Below are 21,024 nucleotides of genomic sequence, written 5' to 3' on the forward strand. Positions count from 1 at the left end.
TTTTCAAGTGGAAGGCAAACCCCACACACACAAAAGCTCCCACAAATACAAGTATGGCCGTGTGGACTGCAGAACCTCCAAGACCACTTTGTGTCACCGGACCTTTGATATTTCTGCCCACTTCCAAGTCGATGACTTTCTGGTTTTTGGGGACCATACGTGCTTCCTAGGTGACCCATTCGTGTACTCTTGTCCACTAAAACCCCACCGATTATTCCACAATCTCTTCCTCCTCCTCCTCACCCGGGCAGCCCTGACTCCAGCTCTCCCCTCCCAAGCTGTCCTCTTCATCTCCCTGCCAACGATGTCTCTCGCCATCCTCCCCACTGTCCTGCCACTCTCGCTCCACGCTTGCCGCCTGCCGCCTGCTGTTCTCCTCTGCGGCGCACGCACCCCACTCTTCCCTTGTTCCCTGGCCTGCGTCACCCTGCCACTCGCGCGCCGCGCTCTCCTCCCGACACAATTGCCTGGAGTTCTGACCACCCCCGTCCCGCAAACCCTCCTCCATGCTATCGTCGTCGTCGTCCTGACATTCCAGCCTCACACCCTCGGGACCCTCCTCCTGCAGACCCTCCTCTGCTTTCTCGTCATCGTCCTCCTGACACTCCAGCCTCATGCTGCTGGTGCCATCGTCCTGCGAGCTCCGCTCCACACTCTCGTCCCCCCGCCACTGTGCCCTCATGGCCTGACCCACCGTGCACTCCCAACCGTGCCCCTCGCTCTCCCCGCCGCCATCCAGCAATCGCTTCTCTACGCTTTCGTCGGCATCTTCGTGCCAATCGGGCCTCTCGGCCTCATCCCCCTCGTCCTCCCATTCCTGCCTCGGGCTCTCTTCCTCCCGCCACTCCCGCTCCATGAGCCTTATGCCGTTGCCTTGCCACATGCCATCCTCGCCTCCTTCCACTCCCTGCTCCCCGACACCTTCCATCCCTCCGGCTTCCCACCCCTCCACCAAAGCCAGTGCCTCGCCTCTCCTCACGTGGGCCCGCCTGTGCTGAGAAAGTGCTGACTTCTGGCCAAAGCCCCTCCCACAGTAAGGGCAACGGAAGGGCTTTTCACCGGTGTGGGTGGCTTGGTGCTGGAGGAGAGCAGAGCTGCGCACAAAGCCTTTCCCGCAGTCGGCGCAGGAGTAGGGTTTTTGGCCGGCATGGATGCGCTGGTGTATGTGATAGGTGGAGCTGACGCTGAAGCTCTTCCCACACTGACTGCAGCAGTAGGGCCGCTCGCCCGTGTGCGTGCGCTGGTGTTGCAAGAGTGCCGAGCTTACGCCAAACCCTTTCCCGCACTCGTCGCACTTGAAGGGTTTCTGGCCTCTGTGCACTCGCTGGTGCTGCTGGAGGTTGGAGCTCTGGTTGAACCCCTTCCCGCAGTCCGGGCAGCGGAAGGGCCGCTCGCTCATGTGGATCCTCTGGTGGCGGATCAGGTGGGAACTCTCGGCAAAGTGCTTCCCACACTCGGGGCAGCCGAAGGGCCGCTCGCCGGTGTGGGCGCGGAGGTGGCGGACCAGGTCGGCCCGGAGGCGGAACGTCTTGGTACATTCCCCGCAGGAAAATGGCCGTTCTCCGGAGTGGAAGCGCTTGTGCTGGGTGACCTTGGAGCTCTGCGAGAAGCATTTCCCACAGATGGAGCAGACGTAGGGCTTCTCGCCCGTGTGGATCCGCTTGTGCTGGATGAGATCGGAGCTGTGGCTGAAGCTCCGCCCACATTCAGGACAGGTGAAAGGGCGCTCACCTGTGTGTGTCCGCTGGTGGATGATGAGGTTGGAACTCTGCGAGAAGCCCTTGCCGCAGTGAGTACAGCGGTACGGCTTCTCTCCCGTGTGGGAGCGCATATGCTGGACCAGGTGGGAGTCCTGGCGGTAGCTCTTGTCACAGTGGGGGCATTTATAAGGCTTCTCGCCTGTGTGGACACGACGGTGCCGAACCAGGTGAGAACTGTTGCTAAAGCTTTTTCCACAGTCAGGACAAATGGTGGCTTTGGGTATCTTGTCACTGTCAGAAAGGTTGTCAATAGCGTCTTGCTCCACAATGACTACAGATTCACCATTACTGGCCTCATATTGAGTGATTTCTACTGGATGACCTTCTGCAGTGATTTCCTTCTCTGGAGAGTGTTCTGCCTGCATCTCAGCTCTTCTGTGAATCTCCACATCTTCTTTCCATAATGGTCCCACCCCTTCGTCATTATTATTATCCTTCACTTCGAACAACTCTGTGGAAACAGCCATATCACAGATTTTATCTCTCTGCTGCAAACTAAATTCATACCTTTAGATCATACATGGAATACCGGGAAAGCAGTCTATATTAAAAACAACAAAAATATGAATACATTCAGAAGGAAATGAACCCTGAACCAGATCCACCTCTACTTCAAACATTGCAAGATAAAGCTGATCGTAAAGGCAAATATTGTTACCAGAAGAAAACTGACTGCTATTATTTTTCCAAGCTAAACTCTATTTATTTATCATTACTAGGAAATTACACAAATGTGAATAAGAAGAACATTACAAGAGAATGGCAATCTATTCTCTTCTGGTGTTTTTATTAAAACACTGACTCCCAGTGTCAGTACCAAGATATTACTATTTCCTCTACATCTAGAAATTTTTCTGCAAGATTTGAAAGGAATGAGAATTCAGCTTTCAAAGAATATCATAAGTAGTCACCTGGGTGCAGAACTTAGCTTTCTTCAATTATTCAACTTTTTAATCCAGTAGGAATAATGATTTATTATATCTTGACTGAACATCTACTTCATTTTAGTTTTGTTCTCAATCAACAATACATCTACAATTTGTTGTGGGAGAAAAAGACAGAATGCAAGACTCTCTTTCACCAGGAAAACAACAAAAGAGATCTATGTAGTCAATAAGTAATCTTTCTCTACAAATTGAGAGGAGGTTGATGAAATATTTGAGATTGCCACAAAAAGACTAGATTAATCTAAAAACTGACTTTGGCTGTGGATAAATGAAAATTTGGGAGGGGGCTAGGTTCTGAACAGGGAGATGAGTTGGGAATCTGTCCTACATTCTCTCCTTTTTGAATATCTAAAGACAGACAGAGAAAAATACTGGATTTCCTGAGGCCAGCTAAATGGCGTGTGACAGTGATGAGACTTGAAACAGATTTCTTGGTTCATAGCTGTTGGTTTGTTACTCATATCCTATGCAGAGTTAGTCAGTCGATGCTCACTAAAATCAAAGATCTTATAGAGCAACTCGGCACTGGATTGCAATTAGTCTATATGTCATGCTGTTTCCCCGCATTCCTCACCTGTTACAGTCTCTCCTTCGCTGGAGTCCTGGAGATCCAAGACACATTTTTCTTTCCCACTTTCCATATGGGAGGTCACAGCCCTGTTGTGTTAGCACCAGGGACTCCTGACTGTGAAGGGGAAAACAGATTCACATATGATGAAAGCATATAGATCTTTTTCATTTGAACATTTGTAACATATCAGAAGGATAACTCTATGCCAGTAGCCTCCACAGACCTACAAGAAAGAACTTCTGATATGGTACCCACAGTCCAGAAGTCCACAAACCATCTTCACCTGCTACATCAAGTCTTAAACATCACCTTAAGAACATAAGAGAAGCCAATGTTGGATCAGGCCAATGGCCCAACCAGTCCAACTCTGTCACACAGTGGCCAAAAATACCAGGTGCCATCAGGAGGTCCAGCAGTGGGGCCAGGACACTAGAAGCCCGTCCACTCTTGCCCCCCCCCCAAGCACCAAGAATACAGAGCACCCATTGCCCCAGACTGAGAGTTCCTATCTATACCTTGTGACTAATAGCCACTGATGGACCTTTGCTCCATATGTTTATCTAATTCCCTCTTGAAGCCGCCCATGCTTGTAGCTGCCACCACCTCCTGTGGCAGCGAATTCCATGTGTTAATCACTCTTTGGGTGAAGAAGCACTTCCTTTTATCTGTTCTAACCCAACTGCTCAGTAATTTCATTGAGTGCCCATGAGTTCTTGTATTGTGAGAAAGGGAGAAAAGTACCTCTTTCTCTACCTGCTGTATCCCATGCATAATCTTATAAACCTCGATCATGTCACCCCTCAGCCGTCATTTCTCCAAGCTAAAGAGCCCCAAGCGTTTGAACCTTTCTTCACAGGGAAAGTGTTCCAATCCTTTTATCAGTCTAGTTGCCCTTTTCTGCACTTTTCCCTATGCTATAATATCCTTTTTGAAGTGTGGTGACCAAAACTATACACAGTACTCCAAATGAGGTCGCACCATCGATCTAAATAGGGGCATTATGATACTGGCTGATTTGTTTTCAATTCCCTTCCTAATAATTGCCAGCATAGTGTTGGCCTTTTTTATTGCAGTCGCACACTGTCTCGACATTTTCAGTGAGTTATCTACTACGACTCCCAAGATCTCTCTCTTGGTCAGTCTCTGCCAGTTCGGACCCCATCAACATGTATTTATAGTTAGGATTTTTTGCTCCAATGTGCATCACTTTGCACTTGGCCACATTGAACCCCATTTGCCACGGTAACGCCCACTCGTACATCCTCGACAGATCCCTTTGGAGTGCCTCACAATCCTCCCTGGTTCTCACCACCCTGAACAACTTTGTGTCATCTGCAAATTTAGCCACTTCACTGCTTACTCCCAACTCCAAATCATTAATAAACCAGTTAAAAAGCATCGGACTAAGTACTAATCCCTGTGGTACTCCACTGCTTACCACCCTCCACTGAGAAAATTGCCTGTTTATACTCACTCTGTTTCCTATTAATTAGCCAGTTTTTGATCCACAAAAGGACTTGTCCTTTTATCCCGTGACTATGGAGCTTGCTTAGGAGCCTTTGATGAGGAACTTTATCAAAAGCTTTCTGGAAGTCAAGCTAAACAACATCTATTGGGTCCCCCTTGTCCACATGTTCGTTCACTCCCTCAAAGAACACTAACCTTGCACAAATCCAGAGTACTGCTCTCTATATAATAAACCTGTATTCCTATAGAACATGGCCGTACAGTACTAGACACAGCACCATCCAACAGTGGTTTTTTTGTTTTAAAGATTCCAAACCAAGCTAACTCCATAGGAACCATCACTTCGGCCACACTGCTGTAATGAACCGGGGGTAGTTTGCACCATATTAATAAAACTGCAATGTTTTGCACTCCCAGGCTGGAAGGCAGCCTTCCTTCCTAACTTCCCCCTCCCTGATTTTTTTTGCATTCCTACCATGGTGACAGTTTCCTGACTCCACTGCAGTTTTGGCTTCCCACTCCCTTTTCACAGCGCCATTCCCCTCCATCTCCCCCCTCCTCCTGCCCAAGAAGAAGCTGCTCCTGCAGCCACGTCAAACCTTGCCGTTCGCCGTTGTCTCCCTGGCGCGTCGGCTGCTGGCTTTGTTTTCATTAAAGAGTGGGCATGGTGGGGATGCTGCTGGGTGCCTGGCCGTGGAGATCCGCTTGCAACAGGAAGGTCCCTTCATGATTAAGACCCTTCCACAACTGCACTTCCTTCTAAGTCCTTTCTAGGACGCCGCAGCTGTGCAAACTCTACGATTTTAACTCAGTCGTTTCCCTCACCCTGGAACGGCCATATGACCCTAGTTTGCAGGGACACGATCCCTTGTTCTCCTGCACTGCAACCCAATTCACTGTAACTTTTTATTTCAAGCAGCGGTGACGAAATCTTTTCCTTGCCTTTGACATTTTATCCTGGTAATCCTCCCACAAGTGCTTGTTTTAGCATGCTCAATGGGTTTTAGAAGGGCATGACCCCGTCCAGAATTGTACTCTTAATCTGATGTTACTAGCACGACTCGTAATGTAACAAGTGTCAAGCCGCAAGCAAAGAATGACAGACCGGACCGCAACTAGGCTGGAGGGTGTGGGTGCGGTTCAGTTTAGAGAGGGAGCGAGATCCCGTTTCGATGGTGGCCCTGAATCTCACTGCTAGAGCCCGCCGCGATCCAGTCATTACATATCCCCGTCCCTTTCCCTCTAGATCAGCTCTGCATTTTTCATGCTGAATATTAATTTTAATTAACGGTGCAACCCTGAACAGAGGCACACCCTTCCAAGCGCACCGACTTTGACAGATTTCGAAGGGCGTAACGCCCTTTAGGACTGCTGTTATAATTATTCTAATATTCCGAGTATTTCCGTATTATTTGCGCCGGCGGAGCAGGGTGCAATTTTCGTTCAGACTAGGGGTGGAAGGAATAGAAAGCTTCCCGGTTTCCACGGCGGCGGTTACGGATTCTTATTGTTTCCGTTTGGGTCTGGGTAAAAGTCGGGTATAAATGGATCCTCATGGATTCATATGATTTTTACACTGAAACGAAATAAAGCCACCATCATATTGTAGGCCATGTGTTAGTCTACAGGGGGCACCCAGAGATTCGTGGCGCCACAGCAGCACAAACACATGATTCCAAAGGACGGATCCTCGTGAATTCATATGATTTCTATGCTGGAATGAAATAAAACCTACATCATACTGTAGACCATGTCTTAGACTATAGGCAGCACTCCAAAAATCATGCCCCCATGAATTCGTGGCTCCACAAAACTGCAAAAACATGGTTCCAAAGCACGGATCCTCATGGATCCTCAGGGTTTTTCAATTGGGTCACCCGAAACACACCATCAAATCACATAACATGTCGACGGCCACAGCTTGCACCACAAAAATCACAGATCCACGGCTTTGTGGTGACACCATTCTGTAAAAACATGATTTTGAAGCACGGATCCTCATGGATGCTTGGTTTTTTTGTGTTGGGACACCCCAAACATACCATGAAATCCCATATCATGGCCATGGCCACAGCCCGCACCACAGAAATCACGGTGCTACGGCTCTGTGGCAACTCCATGCTGCAAAAACATGGTTTTGAAGCACGGATCCCCATGGACCCTTATGATTTTTGCATTGTGTCACCCCAACATCACCATCAAATAATATGCCTTGTCCATGGCCACAGAATGCACCACAGAAATCATATGTCCACTGCTCCGTGGCGACCCCATTCTGCAAAAAAATGGTTCCAAAGCACGGATCTTGGTGGATCCTCACGGTTTTTCAATTGGGTCACCCCAAACACACCATGAAATCACATAGCACATCCCCGGCCACAACTTGCACCACAAAAATCACAGATCCACAGCTTCGTGGTGAATCCATTCTGCAAAAACATGATTCTAGAGCACGGATCCTTATGGATCCTTGGGGATTTTGTGTTGGGACATCCCAAACATACCATTAAATCCCATATCATATCCATGGCCACAGCCTGCACCATAGAATTCATGCTGCCACGGCTTCGTGGCATGCTGCAAAAACATGATTCCAAAGCACGGATCCTCATGGATCCTCAAGGTTTTTGTGTTGGGTCACCCCAACATCACCATTAAATTACATACCTTGTCCATGGCCACAGAATGCACCACAGAAATCACATGTCTACGGCTGAAGCCAAAATATGGTTCTGGAGCATGGATCCTCATGAATGCTTTGGGATTTTGTGTTGGGACACCCCAAACATATCATTAAATCCCATACCATGGCCATGGCCACTACTTACACCACAGTATTAATGGGTCCCCGGCTTCGTGGCAACACCATGTGCAAAAACATGGTTCTGAAGCATGGATACTCATGGATCCTCAGTGTTTCTGTGTTGGGTCACCATGTACTCACCATCACATCACATATCATGTCCACGGACACAGCTTGCACCACAAAAGCCATGGATCCATGGCTTCGTGGCAACACCATGAAGCCAAAACATGGTTCTGGCGCATGGGTCCTCATGGATTCTTGGGGGTTTTGTGTTGGAACACCTAAACATACCATTAAATCCCATATCATGTCCATGGCCACTACTTGCTCCACAGAATTCATGGATTCACGGCTTCGTGGCAACATGCTGCGAAAATATCGTTCCAAAGCACGATTCCCATGGATCCTCAAGGCTTTTGCGTTGGGTCACCATGAATACACCAACAAATCCCATCTGATGTCCATGGGCACAGGTTGCACCACAAAAGTAATGGATCCACTGCTTCACAGCAACACCATGAAGCCAAAACATGGTTCTGAAGCATGGATCCTCATGGATCCTCGAGGTTTTTGCAATGGGACACCCCAAACACACCATCAAATCACATATCATGTCCACGGGAAGTTTGAACCACAGAAATTATGGATCCACAGCTTCATGGCAACACCATGAAGCAAAAACGTGTTTTGGAAGAACGGATCCTCAAGGTTTTTGCAATGGGGCTCCCCAAACACACGATCTAATCACATTGCCGCTCGGCCATCACACGCGAGAGGTCATTCTGGCTCCCCCAGATCTTGTTAGGGGCTCTTTAAAAGTTATGGCTGTCAGCGGTAGCAGCAACACTAATGGCTGCCCACAGCGGCAACAGGGGGGGAGGGGCATGAAATGTTCCCCCACCTCTCTGAGCCCTGGGGTGGTGGCCTTGGAGTCCTAGGGGCAATTTCCACCTCTTGCGATCACACGCAAGAGGTCATTCTGGCTCCCCCAGATCTTGTTAGGGGCTCTTTAAAAATTTATGGTTGCCCGCGGCGGTGCTAATGGCAGTTGCAACGGCGGGGGGAGGGGGCGCAAAATGTCCCCCTGCCTCTCTGAGCCCTGGGGTGGTGGCCTTGGAGTCCGAGGGGCAAATTCCGCCTCTCGCTTGTGATGGCCGAGTGGCGTTGCCGCACCGCCATCACGCACGAGAGGTCATTCTGGCTCCCCCAGGTCTTGTTTTTGCAGTTTTGTGGTGCCACGAATTCGTGGGGACATGAGTTTTGTAGTGCCTCCTATAGTCGAAGACATGGTCTACACGATGATGTTGGTTTTATTTCATTCCAGCGTAGAAATCATATGAATACACGAGGATCCGTCCTTTGGAATAATGTTTTTGCGCTGTTGTGGTGCCACAAATCTGTAGGAGCGTGGTTTTTGTGGTGCCCCCTATGTAACACATGGCCTACAATATGATGGTGGTTTTATTTCGTTTCAATGTAAAAATCATATGAATTCATGAGGATCCATGTAGATCGGACTTTTACCCTTTTCCTTTCCGTTTTGCACACGGGATGAGACACCCCGGTCCAGTGTTCCCTCTAAGCTGAGTGTGAGCTAGCTCACCGTTTTTAAACCTCCAGCTCACACATTCTTGTCTTAGCTCAGGAAGGAGGGCTCCAGAGCAAACTAATATGTGCAGTAGCCCAATCGCTCACTCGCAACTTGAATGCCAGTAGCTCACAAAGTAGAATTTTTGCTCACAAGACTCCACAGCTTAGAGGGAGCATTGCCCCGGTCCCTTATACACCATGGAGAAACCCCCCCCCCCGCCGCCAGCAGCCCATCGTCGCATTTCCGATGCTATTTCATTCCATCCCGTGACACTTTAAGCCAGACCGGTCATCCAGGTCCCACAATCCCCAAGTCCATTATAATCTAGACCACCCTGCAACTGAAATATCGACATCCATTCCTGAACCTCGTATGTCTCCATACACCCGGGGCTGCTGCTAGTGGACCGTCTTGCACGTCCCGTGAAATCCCACCCATACCTCTAAGCCATTCCAGTTTGCAATCTGCAGATACGTTCCTATAAAGAGGCAAAGTTCCTTTACTGAAAAGTGTGTCTCTCCGGGAGAAAGGCGGGCGAAGCATGGACAGGAATATGGTTGCCTGTTTCAGACACCTCCCTCATCCACACATTCACGTCGCCATTCATTTTTTAAGCGCGCGACAGCCAGCCAGACATTGCAACTTCGCGCGACTCATCCGGCTCCTCATTGTTCTAACCTTTTTTTCGTCTAGCGCGCCCACCCGCCTGCCCTTTTGACTCCGCCCCCGTCTCTGTGAGCCCTATAAATACTTTCCGCCTCACGCGCTGAAGTCATTTTCCCGCCCACGAGCGACGGTTGTAGCCAGTTCCGGGGCTGGTGCCGCTGTTAAGCGACTCCCTATAACTATAAGCCAGCAGTTTTACCTCAGAGTCAGACTCTTCATATAGTGACGGAATCAAATAAACAAAATTTAAAGTGTGCCTGTGGAAGAAAAGAGAGAAGGGAGGGGACCCTCTTCTGCTTTTCATCCCTCAGTATAAGGAGTAGCACATCAGATAACTTTCCCACATGGTGGTAGAGTGGCCATCTAGGGATGGCGGTGACCAAAAACACAAACAAAAACCAGACAAGAGCTCTTCTTAAAACTTACAGAATTTACCTAATGGATGAGCCATACTACAAAAAGAATTCATTTATTTCTTGATATACAGTTGGCCAAGCTTCCAAATGAGAAATACAAGAACCACAAAGTCTACATATGCTAATTTACACTCTTGGATGCAAATCTATACCAAATTACTATAAATAGAAATACAATTTACGACAGTGCCAGCAAAGTCTAGGGCAGCAGCAAGAGCTCTGCTTCTTGAATGACAGTCTGTTACTCAGATGTTAACGAAAAGCTTCAGCCAAAAACAAACCCACTTCAGCCTTTTTTTACTAGACAGAAGTGGTACCTGGGAAATCTCAGATGACAAGCCACAAAAAACCAGCATTATCCTCTGAGAAAGCAGGCATCCAGTTACCCTACGTAGTGATGAAATACATTACTGTGATGACGCAGGACAGGGTAGGCTGCCCCCAGCTCATGTGCCAAGCAGTGCCACACAAGACCATTTTGCTCAGCAGGTGGGGCTGATCCTTCACCCAGAGCACTGAGGCAAGTACTGAGGTGCTTGCCAGTGCTTCTGTGACTCAGCTTGTCCTCAGTGTGTCTGGCCCAGTAGAACCTTTTTATCTCTTTTGCTTCCTTTTGTTTGCCAGCACACCAACAGCTTCATAGATGGATGGTGCTGCACTTCGGGGTAATGCAGGACTTTTATCATTGCTGAAGATGATCACACATACTGACTCCACTGAAGTAGAGCACCAAGACACATCTAACGAATTAGCCGTACTATAAAAGGAATTAATTTATTTCTTGATATACACCACTCAGCCAAGGTTCCAAATGAGAAATACAAAAACCGTAAGTAATCTGGCATTCCGCTAGACTCTGCCAGCTGTTGGATCTCTCCTGAGAAAGGTCATCTCTGTTTGTTTTGGCTGCAACGGCCTCCTGGAAAAGAAGCATTTGCCAAATAGGAACATAAAACCCGGAAGTTGGTAGCTATCTGCAACCAAAGAGTGGGGCTGGTAGCTGTGGATGCATGCCCATTACGAATCCCAGCAACTGGCAACACCAGCTTCTCATATTCTTTCAGGTACTGACAGATGCTGAATTATTCAGTGAAACTAGACAAACAAACCAGAGCTCTCTGCAGTCATTAAGAGCACAGACTATATATTTCATGAAGGTTCGGCAACTGGCTGTAATGAAAAACACACAGAAAGAATAAACATGGGGCTTTCTCCTTCTCCTTTTTGCTACTATTGCCCCATGATTTTAATGCTCCATGATGTGTGTCAGGGGCCTTTTGTCAACGTGAATACCTCAGATGGGCCATCTGTTTTTATGTTGTCAGTTACTCTTTAGAAAACTTACTTGTACAGACAAATGCTGAGAAAACTCCCCCTTCTTTACAAATAGTATATGAACTATGATAAGAGATGGAGCTTAAATTCTTCAGAATCACAACTATGCCCTGGATAGCCCTAACTCTTTACATGGTGTGTGATTGTGGTAACTCACTACAATAATAAAGAACACTGCAAATTATCCAAGGCCACCTCTTCCACTACAGCCGTATGGTACGCATGAGAAATTTATAAGCCCAAGTAGTAGATATTGTGGAAGAGTCAAATACAAGGGCCTGAACTCTTCGAAGCAGATTCTGAGGCCTGCCAACTAAACTCCTGCTTTTCTAGCTGTAAAACCTGGCACAACCTATTGGTAACTGGAATAGAAACAGTCAGATCTCGTTTCCCAAAATGTGGATCACGATGATCCCACTAGGGCTTATAACAGGGCTGAAAGTCTCTTGAGCTTCTTCAAGCTGAAGACAGTGGCATTAGGAGAGGAGGTGTGGTACTGGTGAAGGAGGATCTTGTCAGGCTTTGAAGCAACACAGGGAGATGAAGGAATCTAGGCAAGTGAAGAAGTGGCGCAAGGGTTGCATGAGCTGGACCTGTAAGCCCCCTGATATTTCAAGGTTGGATGCACAGGGAAAATAAGGAGGAAGCAAAATTTCATAAAGTTTGAGAAGACACTGCAAGAATACATTTATTACAGTGCAAGAAACACACATAATTTCCCTTTATAATAGGGCTGAAAGTCTCTTGAGTTTCTTCAAGCTGAAGACAGTGGCATTAGGGGATGAAGGAATCTAGGCAAAGAAGTGGTGCAAGGGTTGCATGAGCTGGACCTGTAAGCCCCCTGATATTTCAAGGTTGGATGTACAGGGAAAATAAGGAGGAAGCAAAATTTCATAAAGTTTGAGAAGACACTGCAACAATACATTTATTACAGTGCAAGAAACACACATAATTTCCCTTTTGGAGTCTGAATCACAGCAGACCGAGTGTTCTCTCTGTCCCCCTGCCCTCTGGCCTTTGCCCCCCACTGCTGAGCAAGTTCACTCCTCCTCCTGAAAGGGGCATTACTTGCAAAGCGCCTCAAAGATCTCTAGTGTCCGCTTGATCTCCCGGATCTGTTTCGCAAGAGTATGGACCGGCTGCATGGACCGGTCCAGCTCCTCACACCTGGCCATCAGGGTGTACATCCCTTTGATGCTCATGTCCACGGATTCACCCAAGCTGTCCACAGCATCCCGGTAAGTCTGGATGTAGCCCACGCTCAAGGCCGTCATGTTCTGGACGGAGCCGTTCAAGACTCTCAGCATCTGGTCCACTCTCTGAGCCACATCCCTGGTCAGCCTCTCCAGATCCCGGATCACCTCTGGGTCGATCGGAGGGATGTCTGCGGCTTTGCCCCGTACAGACAGCTGCGAAGACATCGTGGAGGAGGAGGTGGGCTCCGTGTCATCCAGGCTGCCCCTGGAACTCATCTTGATCTTCATCTGCAGATTGTTGGCCACAAAGTGGGTCAGGTCCCCATCGTGGCTCACGGTCCCCTCCAGCTCCAGGGCGCTGGATATGGTGGCCCTCCTGCCTTCCTGGGCCTTGGAGGCTCCATACACCTGGCTGATCCCATCCAGGCTATGACTGTCCAACAAACGGCCTCCCACCATCCTTTCCCGGGCTGCCACTCGGACCGGATTGGGCAGCTTCCTGGATTCTTCCCCTGCCACAGAGGACGAGGAGGAGGAGGAGGAGACCGGCGTCTGGATGTGCACCTGAGCCATTATGTGCTGCCCCTCCATCACGCCGCCGAGAAGCAAGAACGAGAGCGGGAGCAGCGACGGAAGCCAGCCGCAGAGACCGGGAGAGCTCAAGGAGGGGCTTGGGAAGAAGAAGAAGAGCTTGGCGATCAGGCGCGAGGATGATTCCCTCTTTCCAGTCCCTGCATCTCAGCGACCAGTGGACTCCCTGCGCCTTTAATGGGCGGGGAAATCTACCCGTAAGGGGCGGAAGAAAAGCACAGGTTGGTTAAGGAGGACGGACGGAGGCTTCTCATTGGCTGTCCTTGTCCGGGAAAGAAATAATCGGCAAGAAGAAACGTCGGTGGAAGGGGCGCTCTCCTTCCGGACCGGCTCTTCTGCCGGAAGGAATTCTACACAAGGTAACGTGCTTGATTCGCCCGGAAAAACGGGGAGGGAAGGTGCAGGATCCGCCTATGGAAGCCCTGGGAAAGCCTTAAAGGGGGTGGCGACAATTAACGTAACAAATTGGATTAAAAAGCCGTGCTTGTTTTGGTTATATATATATTTTAAAAGGTAAAGGTTCCCTTGCTCGAAAGCCAGTCGAATCCGACTCTAGGGTTGCGCTGCTCATCTCCGTTTCCAAGCCGAAGAGCCAGCGCTGTCTGAAGACGTTTCCGTGGTCATGTGGCCGGCATGACTAAACACCAAGGCGCACGGAACGCTGTTATTTTATTATATATTTTAAGGTAATGCAATTCCCCGGCTCCCCCGTTTTCTGCATTGCTTCTGGCGGGAATCGGTTATCCCCCCACACACGCCTTTGGTTTGGACGGTAGCTGTAGGCTGCGGTCACACACACTAAATAATCCACTTTTTAATGCACTTTCCAACTGGATTTTGCTAGTTCACACAGCAAAATCTAGTTGGAAAGTGTTTAGTGTGTGACCGTCCGCAGCCGTAGTCTGTCTGCTTCTTTATATCGAAGGGGTTTAAAAGGTATAAACCTCAACCTACCAACAGACGTCGTGTGTATTAAAAAAATGATTATTACTAAACAGTATTGCAGAATCTCAAGCCTGTGAACGAAATATGCATGCCTGCCCGCTTTCCCCCTCCGGATTCGTAAGTTTTCCCATACAAGTTTATTTCTAGTCTACTTTTGGTTTGCCCTCAACTTCTGTCCCAAATCACCCAGAGTGGGTAGGTCAGGTAACGGACTTTTTGCTTAAGAGATGGCTCCCTATAGAAATTGAAAGCAGTGAAGCGCCCATACCCCACTTATATCATAGTATAGCCACTGAAGAAAACCTGAACACACGTAAAGGCTAAAATATGCTTGAGGTGGAAGAACACAGGACCGGCTTGCCCATTTCATTATGCTGAAGAAGTTTCCTGTTGCCAGGGTTATTTCCATTGCTAATGATTTAGTTAGTTCTCCTTCTTAGTCAACAGTATCATAACTGTAGTTTATAAAATATGTTTGTATTTCACAACCAAGCTACGTGTTGTTTATATCTGCGTTATCCTTAGGTCACACCTTGCTAATGTGGTTTCCTGAACTGCTTGTGTAAATATTCCCCACGTGTGACTGTGGGCTATTATAATGCCATAGAGATGCAAATAGATTTATAGCTGTCTTCTGTTAAAAACAAATGAAATTCATTATTAATCATTTGCCTGGCACTTTTTAGTTAGCTTTTACAGCAACCCTGTGAGGTAGGCCATTATTATTATTCCCATTTTAGAGACTGAGGTTAAAGATAGCTAGCCAGAGTGCACCGGCTTTGTGGAGAGCTGAACCAGAGACATTCAAAACTGTTACAGAGCTATGGTCTCTTACTATACTACAACAGGATGTTAAAAGCTCTTGTTACAGAGAAACTGTTCTATAAAACGTTTGTTAAAAAGTGACGTCTGTTGAGCTTTCTGGCTTGGTTTAAATTAGTCCTTGCAGAGATGATAACTCTTCCATCACACAGATCATTGTAGTTTCCAAGGAGATCCTGTCCTTAGGGTAGCTTTAATGAAAGGTCGCTGCTCATTCTTTCTTTTAAAGGGCTCACAGAGTCAAACCTTTTTCCAAGCAACAAAAAACTCTGAATGAAATATATCCCAGTACCAGTGTTTTTTAATGAAAAAATTACATAATCTCTAGTTTTAGTGCACTGTGAATAAGCGCAGTGAACGTATAAGCACTACTTTCCCCCTCAATTTCAAGCATGGGAGAGGTATCATGAGGCAGAGGTATCATGAGGCCATGTTCTCTTTTTACACAATAAAAAATATCTTGGGGGACTATGAAAGAGCAGCCTATAACCATGATAGGGAAGGAAAGAATCATCATTTGGCCAAACAAGACTATCAGCATTATTTCAGGAGTTTGGACACCACAGGATAAGGTAGGTCCTTTTTCTTTCCAATGTAGGATCAAATTGGATACTATGAATAGCTAACTTGGGGGTGGGCAACCCCTGGAACGTGTGCTGAGTTACGGCATATTGGACCAGTTTGGTTGACTTACAGGGTTGGTTCTCTGCTGAAGCAACTGAGGCTAGCCTTGAGGTGGTGACAGAGCCACTGGGCCTGGTATCATCATGGCATGGGAGAACATGGTGGGCATGCTTGTGCCTCCCTGAGCTGTGCAGCTGCCAACCATGCCCAGGGTGAGCCCTGAGATGCCGGTAGTGCCACTAGGCCTCAGCCTGTGTCTGTGTCTGACCAAGCAGAACCTTCATCTCAGCCCCCACTCCTCTTTTTTGTCTGCCAGAACACCAGCATCTTCATGGCTAGGCATTTTATGTGTGTGCACAGGCCAAAAAGATTGCCTACTCCTGAGACAGACTAAGCATTCTTTCCCAGTCTATTGGATGCAATTCTGCCTCCAGCTATTTCTTTAAAGTGACATAACAATAATAATCTTTTTTATACCCTTTCTATGAACCACCACAAAGGGCAGGACTAGAAATTATCTTGCCATAGTAGAGCAAGGACTCTTGGTCTAGCAAGAGAAATGAAGCCAGAACACAATTACAGGGAAAGACTGGCAGCTTAGGCACAGTTGTCAGCATGCCCTTTAATACAGTCTGAGTAGGCAGTGGTGGGATTGTACGCCACTATGACCTGCTGGGGCTTCCGTCATGCTCTTCTGTACCTCCCACCCCCCAATTAGTTGTCGTGGCTACCACCAACATACTCTGATTCGTCTGTATACTTTTACAGGCACACACGCAACTGTATGAGTCAGAAATCTGGTGATGGTATTATTTAAATATGAGGTTTTCAGACCTGCCAACACCTGGATGGCCCAGGCTACCCCAATCTCATTGGATCTTGGAAACTAAGCAGTGTCAGCCCCTGATGGGAGACCCCCAAGGAAGTGCAGGGTTGTTAGGCAGGGGCAGGCGATGGCAAACCACCTCTGCACGTCTCTTGTCTTGAAAACCCTACGAGGTCGCCATAAATTGGCTGCAGCTTTACTATGTTTTTAGGATTAATTGCTTTTAGGACTGTTTAAATGTTTTAACTATTGTTGTTTAACTTATATTTTATGTATCTGTAAACGTTATGTTGTTTGTAAGCCGCCCTGAGCCAGTCTTGTCTGGAAGGGTGGGGTAGAAATTTAAATACTACTACTACTACTACTACTACTACTAATGAGATTTTCAGAACCATTTTAATTTTAGGCGTCGTATGGCGCTGAAACTGACCCACAGAATTCAAACAGGAAAGAGTTCTTTTCAGCCAGGGCTCTTCTCTAAAACCCAATTGAAATGGTAGGACCCAGCTAGAATAATCCGAACTGAAGGAGTGCGTCTGAACATGTACTGAGTTCATTTCGCTCACTTCTGAGTAACCAAAACTACCCCCTACACATCTAGGATTACAAAGGTGAAATTGTCAAATCACAAGATGTGGATTTCTGAGCAGGTTTCAGATACAAACTTTTCTTTGTAGTCAATTAACCACTGCAAACAGGCTTAGTTTGATCTTTCTCCCTTATCACCTAGTTACATGAAAGTGTGTTCAACAGCATCTCCATTCATTCACATTCCTTTAAAAAAATACATGAAGCCCAGCTTCCTTCCCACACACCCCTCAGCCATCTGGTTCCTCTTTGATCCTCAGAGATATTGTTGGTACTTCCAACCGTGCCTCATCCAACTCCTCCTCTTTCGCCCGTATAAATGGCCCCATCTCCACAGATGATACACTGTTCTCCCACTTATCCTCGGGCTCCTCTTTGACCTCAGCATCCCATGTCCCTGGAGGAAGCACCAGTACTTCATCACCCTCTTCCTCTGTGTCATTCTCTGTGTCATTCTTCACCTCTCGGGATCGGATGAAAGGATCTTTGTAAACTTTGGTATCTGCTAGCTCGGGGTCTGTACTAGGAAGTGAGGAGTCCTTGGCATGGGTCCTCAAGTGCTTAGCAAGAGCAGCCCGTTGGCTATAGCTCTTGTTGCACTGGATACAGGCATAAGGCTTCTCACGGGTGTGGATCCTCTGATGCTGGACCAGAGTGGAGCTTTGCTTGAACCCCTTGCCACACTCATCACAACGAAAGGGGCGTTCGCCAGTATGGGTGAGGTGGTGCCGCTTGAGGGCTGACATACCACTAAAGCTCTTCCCACACTCCCCACAGCTGTATGGAGACTCCCCAGTGTGAGTCCGGAGATGCTGGGTCAGGGCTGAACTCTGGCTAAACCCTTTCCCACACTCCTGGCATTTGTAGGGCCTTTCACCTGTGTGAAGTCTCCGGTGAGTCGTAAGCACTGATTTCTGGCTAAAACGGCGCCCGCAGTCTGGACACAGGTAGGGTGTCTCTCCGGTATGTATTCGCCGGTGTTGTGTCAAGGCAGAGCTGGCAATGAATCTTTTGGGGCAGTCTGGGCACTGGTAGGGCTTTTCTCCTGTGTGTGACCGCTGGTGCTGAAGAAGAGAATAGCGCTTCGTGAAGGATTTCCCACAAGCTACACATAGGTTGGGTGGGCCCTCTTCAGAATGCATGCGGATGTGTTCACTGTAGAGAGCTCGACGCATGAAACGCTCCCCACACTCTCCGCAAGTGAAGGGATGCTCACCAGTGTGAATGCGACGGTGCTCTGCTAATGTGGTACTCCGACAGAAGTTCTTTCCACAGTCGTTACAGTGGTGAGGGTTCCTGCTACCTGAACAACTAGTGGTGATAGTTCCGATTTTCCCACCACCACTATCACCTTGGTGGGAGAGAAGATGCTCTACCAGAGAGGAGATTTCTCCAAAACGTTTCGAGCACTCTGTACATTTGTACGGTTTCTCTCCTGTGTGGCTGTTGAGGTGCCAGACCAGGTGCGCTTTAGTGCTGTAGCTGGCCCCGCAGTACTCACATTGGTATGGTCTCACACCATCGTGGACGCGCTGGTGGCGGGTCAGATTGCTCTTAAGTCGGAAGTTTTTGCCACACTCCTGGCATTTGTGAGGCTTCTCCCCAGTATGGATACTTTGGTGGCTGACCAGTGTGGATTGGACGGAAAAGCAACGCCCACAGTCTGAACACTGGTACGGCCTCTCACCTGTATGGGTACGCTGATGTGTGAACAGTTCACAAGTCCTGACAAATCTCTTTCCACAAACTCCACAGATTACCCGGCCCACTCGCCGATGCTTTGCTATTGGGCTTGCTGAACTTCTCTGAATGTTTATTCTTGATGCAGACTGACCATCTTCTTGCCCTGTGTTTGCAGGCTTCTTGTGTGACTCCGCTGCCTCCCATTTCTTCCTGATTCCTAGACGGAACAACAGATGCACATTGATTCCTCTGCTCTCATTCCCTCTACTGAAGCCTTAGATCCTCTAGAAGCTCTGTCCTGTATCTAGAGCCTTCCATCCCTACCACTTACTTTAATCCATGTTTCTTCCATAAAGTCATTTTTGAACCAGTTTTCAGAGAGTAGCCATATTGGTCTGTAGTAGAACACCTAGATCTGAATCCACTAGCACCTTAGTGACCAACAAGAATTTTCTGAAAAAATCTTTTCTTTTGGAATTTATTTTTTCATTTTTCATTTCACAAAAATATGTAAAGCTATCCATTTAGTACTTACACATTTCCTAATATAAAATTCATCTTTCTCATTTGTCATCCATTATCTTTTACTAGCAAATTTTCAGTTCTATTTTATCTTCATCTTCAGCCAGGTATAAATTATTTCCCATCTGTCCCAAAAAAGTTCCTCTGGTTTTAATACTATACTCAGTTTGTCCATTTCTGCTATTTCCAGAATCTTGTGTTTAAGCTCTCTTATAGATGGTATGGTTTTTGACTTCCAATGCTTTGCTATCAGAATTCTTGCTGTTGTTAATAAGTATACTATTATATGTGTGTGGTTCTTTATTGTGTCCAGAATCATATTTAGTAAATATGTTTCTGGCGTTAATGGCATATTGATTCTAAGTACATCTGAAAAGATTTTATAACTTTTTTCCCAAAAAGTTTGGATTTTGTCACACCTCCACCATATGTGGAGGTATGATGCTATATTCCTTCTGCATCTCCAACAGATATTTGATGCTTTCGGGAAGCATTTAGCAACTTTAACAGGGGTCCAATGCCACCTAAAAAACATTTTATATATGTTTTCCTTATATGAAGTCACGCTCATATATTTTAATGATCTCCATGTTTTTATCCATTGATCCATTTCTATTGTGTGACCAATCTCTTTTATCCAGGCTATCATTGGCGTTTTTATAATCTCTTCTTGTAGATCGTCCTCTAATAATTTTGTATAGAGTTTCTGAATTAGTTTATCACTGGAAGAAAGCCAAATTTTATCAATTTCGTTTAGACTGGTATAGAATCCTATTTTTTTGTCTTAATTGTATCTTGATTTTAGTACATTTTTTTCCCACCAGGATAAGTTTATATTTTGTTTTTTTAATACCTCATTTGGTTTTAACTCGGCTTTTTAATTTAATTTAATAAGTTGCCATAAGTTTCTTTAATTTTCCCTGTTATTAGTGACGGCTTGGCAAATGCCTCTATCAAGAATTTTCTGAAAATTTTTTGTTGGTCTCTAAGATGCTACTGGACTCAAACCTAGCTGTTCTGGGACCAATGGAGCTTTACCTGTTCTGCAGTCTGCTATCAACTACACCAGGTGTGGCCAAACTTGCTTAATGTAGGAGCCACATAGAATAAGCATCAGATGTTTTGAGAGCCACAAGACATGAACAAATATGCAGATTTGCTTTTTATTAACATTAAATGAGGCTGCCAAAAATAAAAACAAAAGGGGTAAAAACAGATATTGATGAGGATACGTTTGTCCAATGATGTTGATTTGTTTGCTAATGTCTAAGAAAGAGAGAATGCATTTAAAGCTGCTTTCTTTCTCTGCTCCCCCCCCCCCCCCCACACCATGCCGGTAGCCACATAATATGTGTGAAAGAGCCCTCTGTCCTATCTCAGGACCCTCTGTCCTATCCCAGGAGCCTCGGGTCTCCTGCAGTTTTATCCAGGTACGCACCACAAAGAACCAAAGCGAAGTTCCTTCCTGAGCTTGTCTTCGTCTCCAGTTCAGAGAATGCATACTTATTTATGGAATTTACTATCAAAAGATGTTGTGATAGTGACTACCTGAGATGATTTTAAAAAACAACAAACCTGTAAATGAGTTCATGGTTGGCAAGTCTTGTCAGTGGCTGTTAGTCACAGCACTGTCATGCTTGGAGAAAGGATGCCTCTGATTGGCTGTCA

The 21,024-nt window shown here is 46.9% G+C and overlaps 1 protein-coding gene across 1 annotated transcript; it reads right to left on the reverse strand.

Moving 5' to 3' along the window:
- Positions 1-211: 211 nt before the first annotated feature.
- LOC107111210 lies at positions 212-20,995 on the reverse strand. The gene is made up of 4 exons (XM_015412139.1): positions 20,932-20,995; positions 17,383-19,051; positions 12,628-13,425; positions 212-2,267 (listed from the first exon to the last, which is right to left on the reverse strand). Exons 1-4 carry the CDS (start codon positions 20,945-20,947, stop codon positions 212-214), a joined length of 4,539 nt encoding a protein of 1,512 aa, XP_015267625.1. The 5' UTR covers positions 20,948-20,995.
- Between the last annotated feature and the right edge of the window lie 29 nt (positions 20,996-21,024).

The sequence above is a fragment of the Gekko japonicus genome, unplaced genomic scaffold (genome assembly GCF_001447785.1).
Source record: "Gekko japonicus isolate JY-2015 unplaced genomic scaffold, Gekko_japonicus_V1.1 scaffold2144, whole genome shotgun sequence".
Lineage (NCBI taxonomy): Eukaryota > Metazoa > Chordata > Lepidosauria > Squamata > Gekkonidae > Gekko > Gekko japonicus.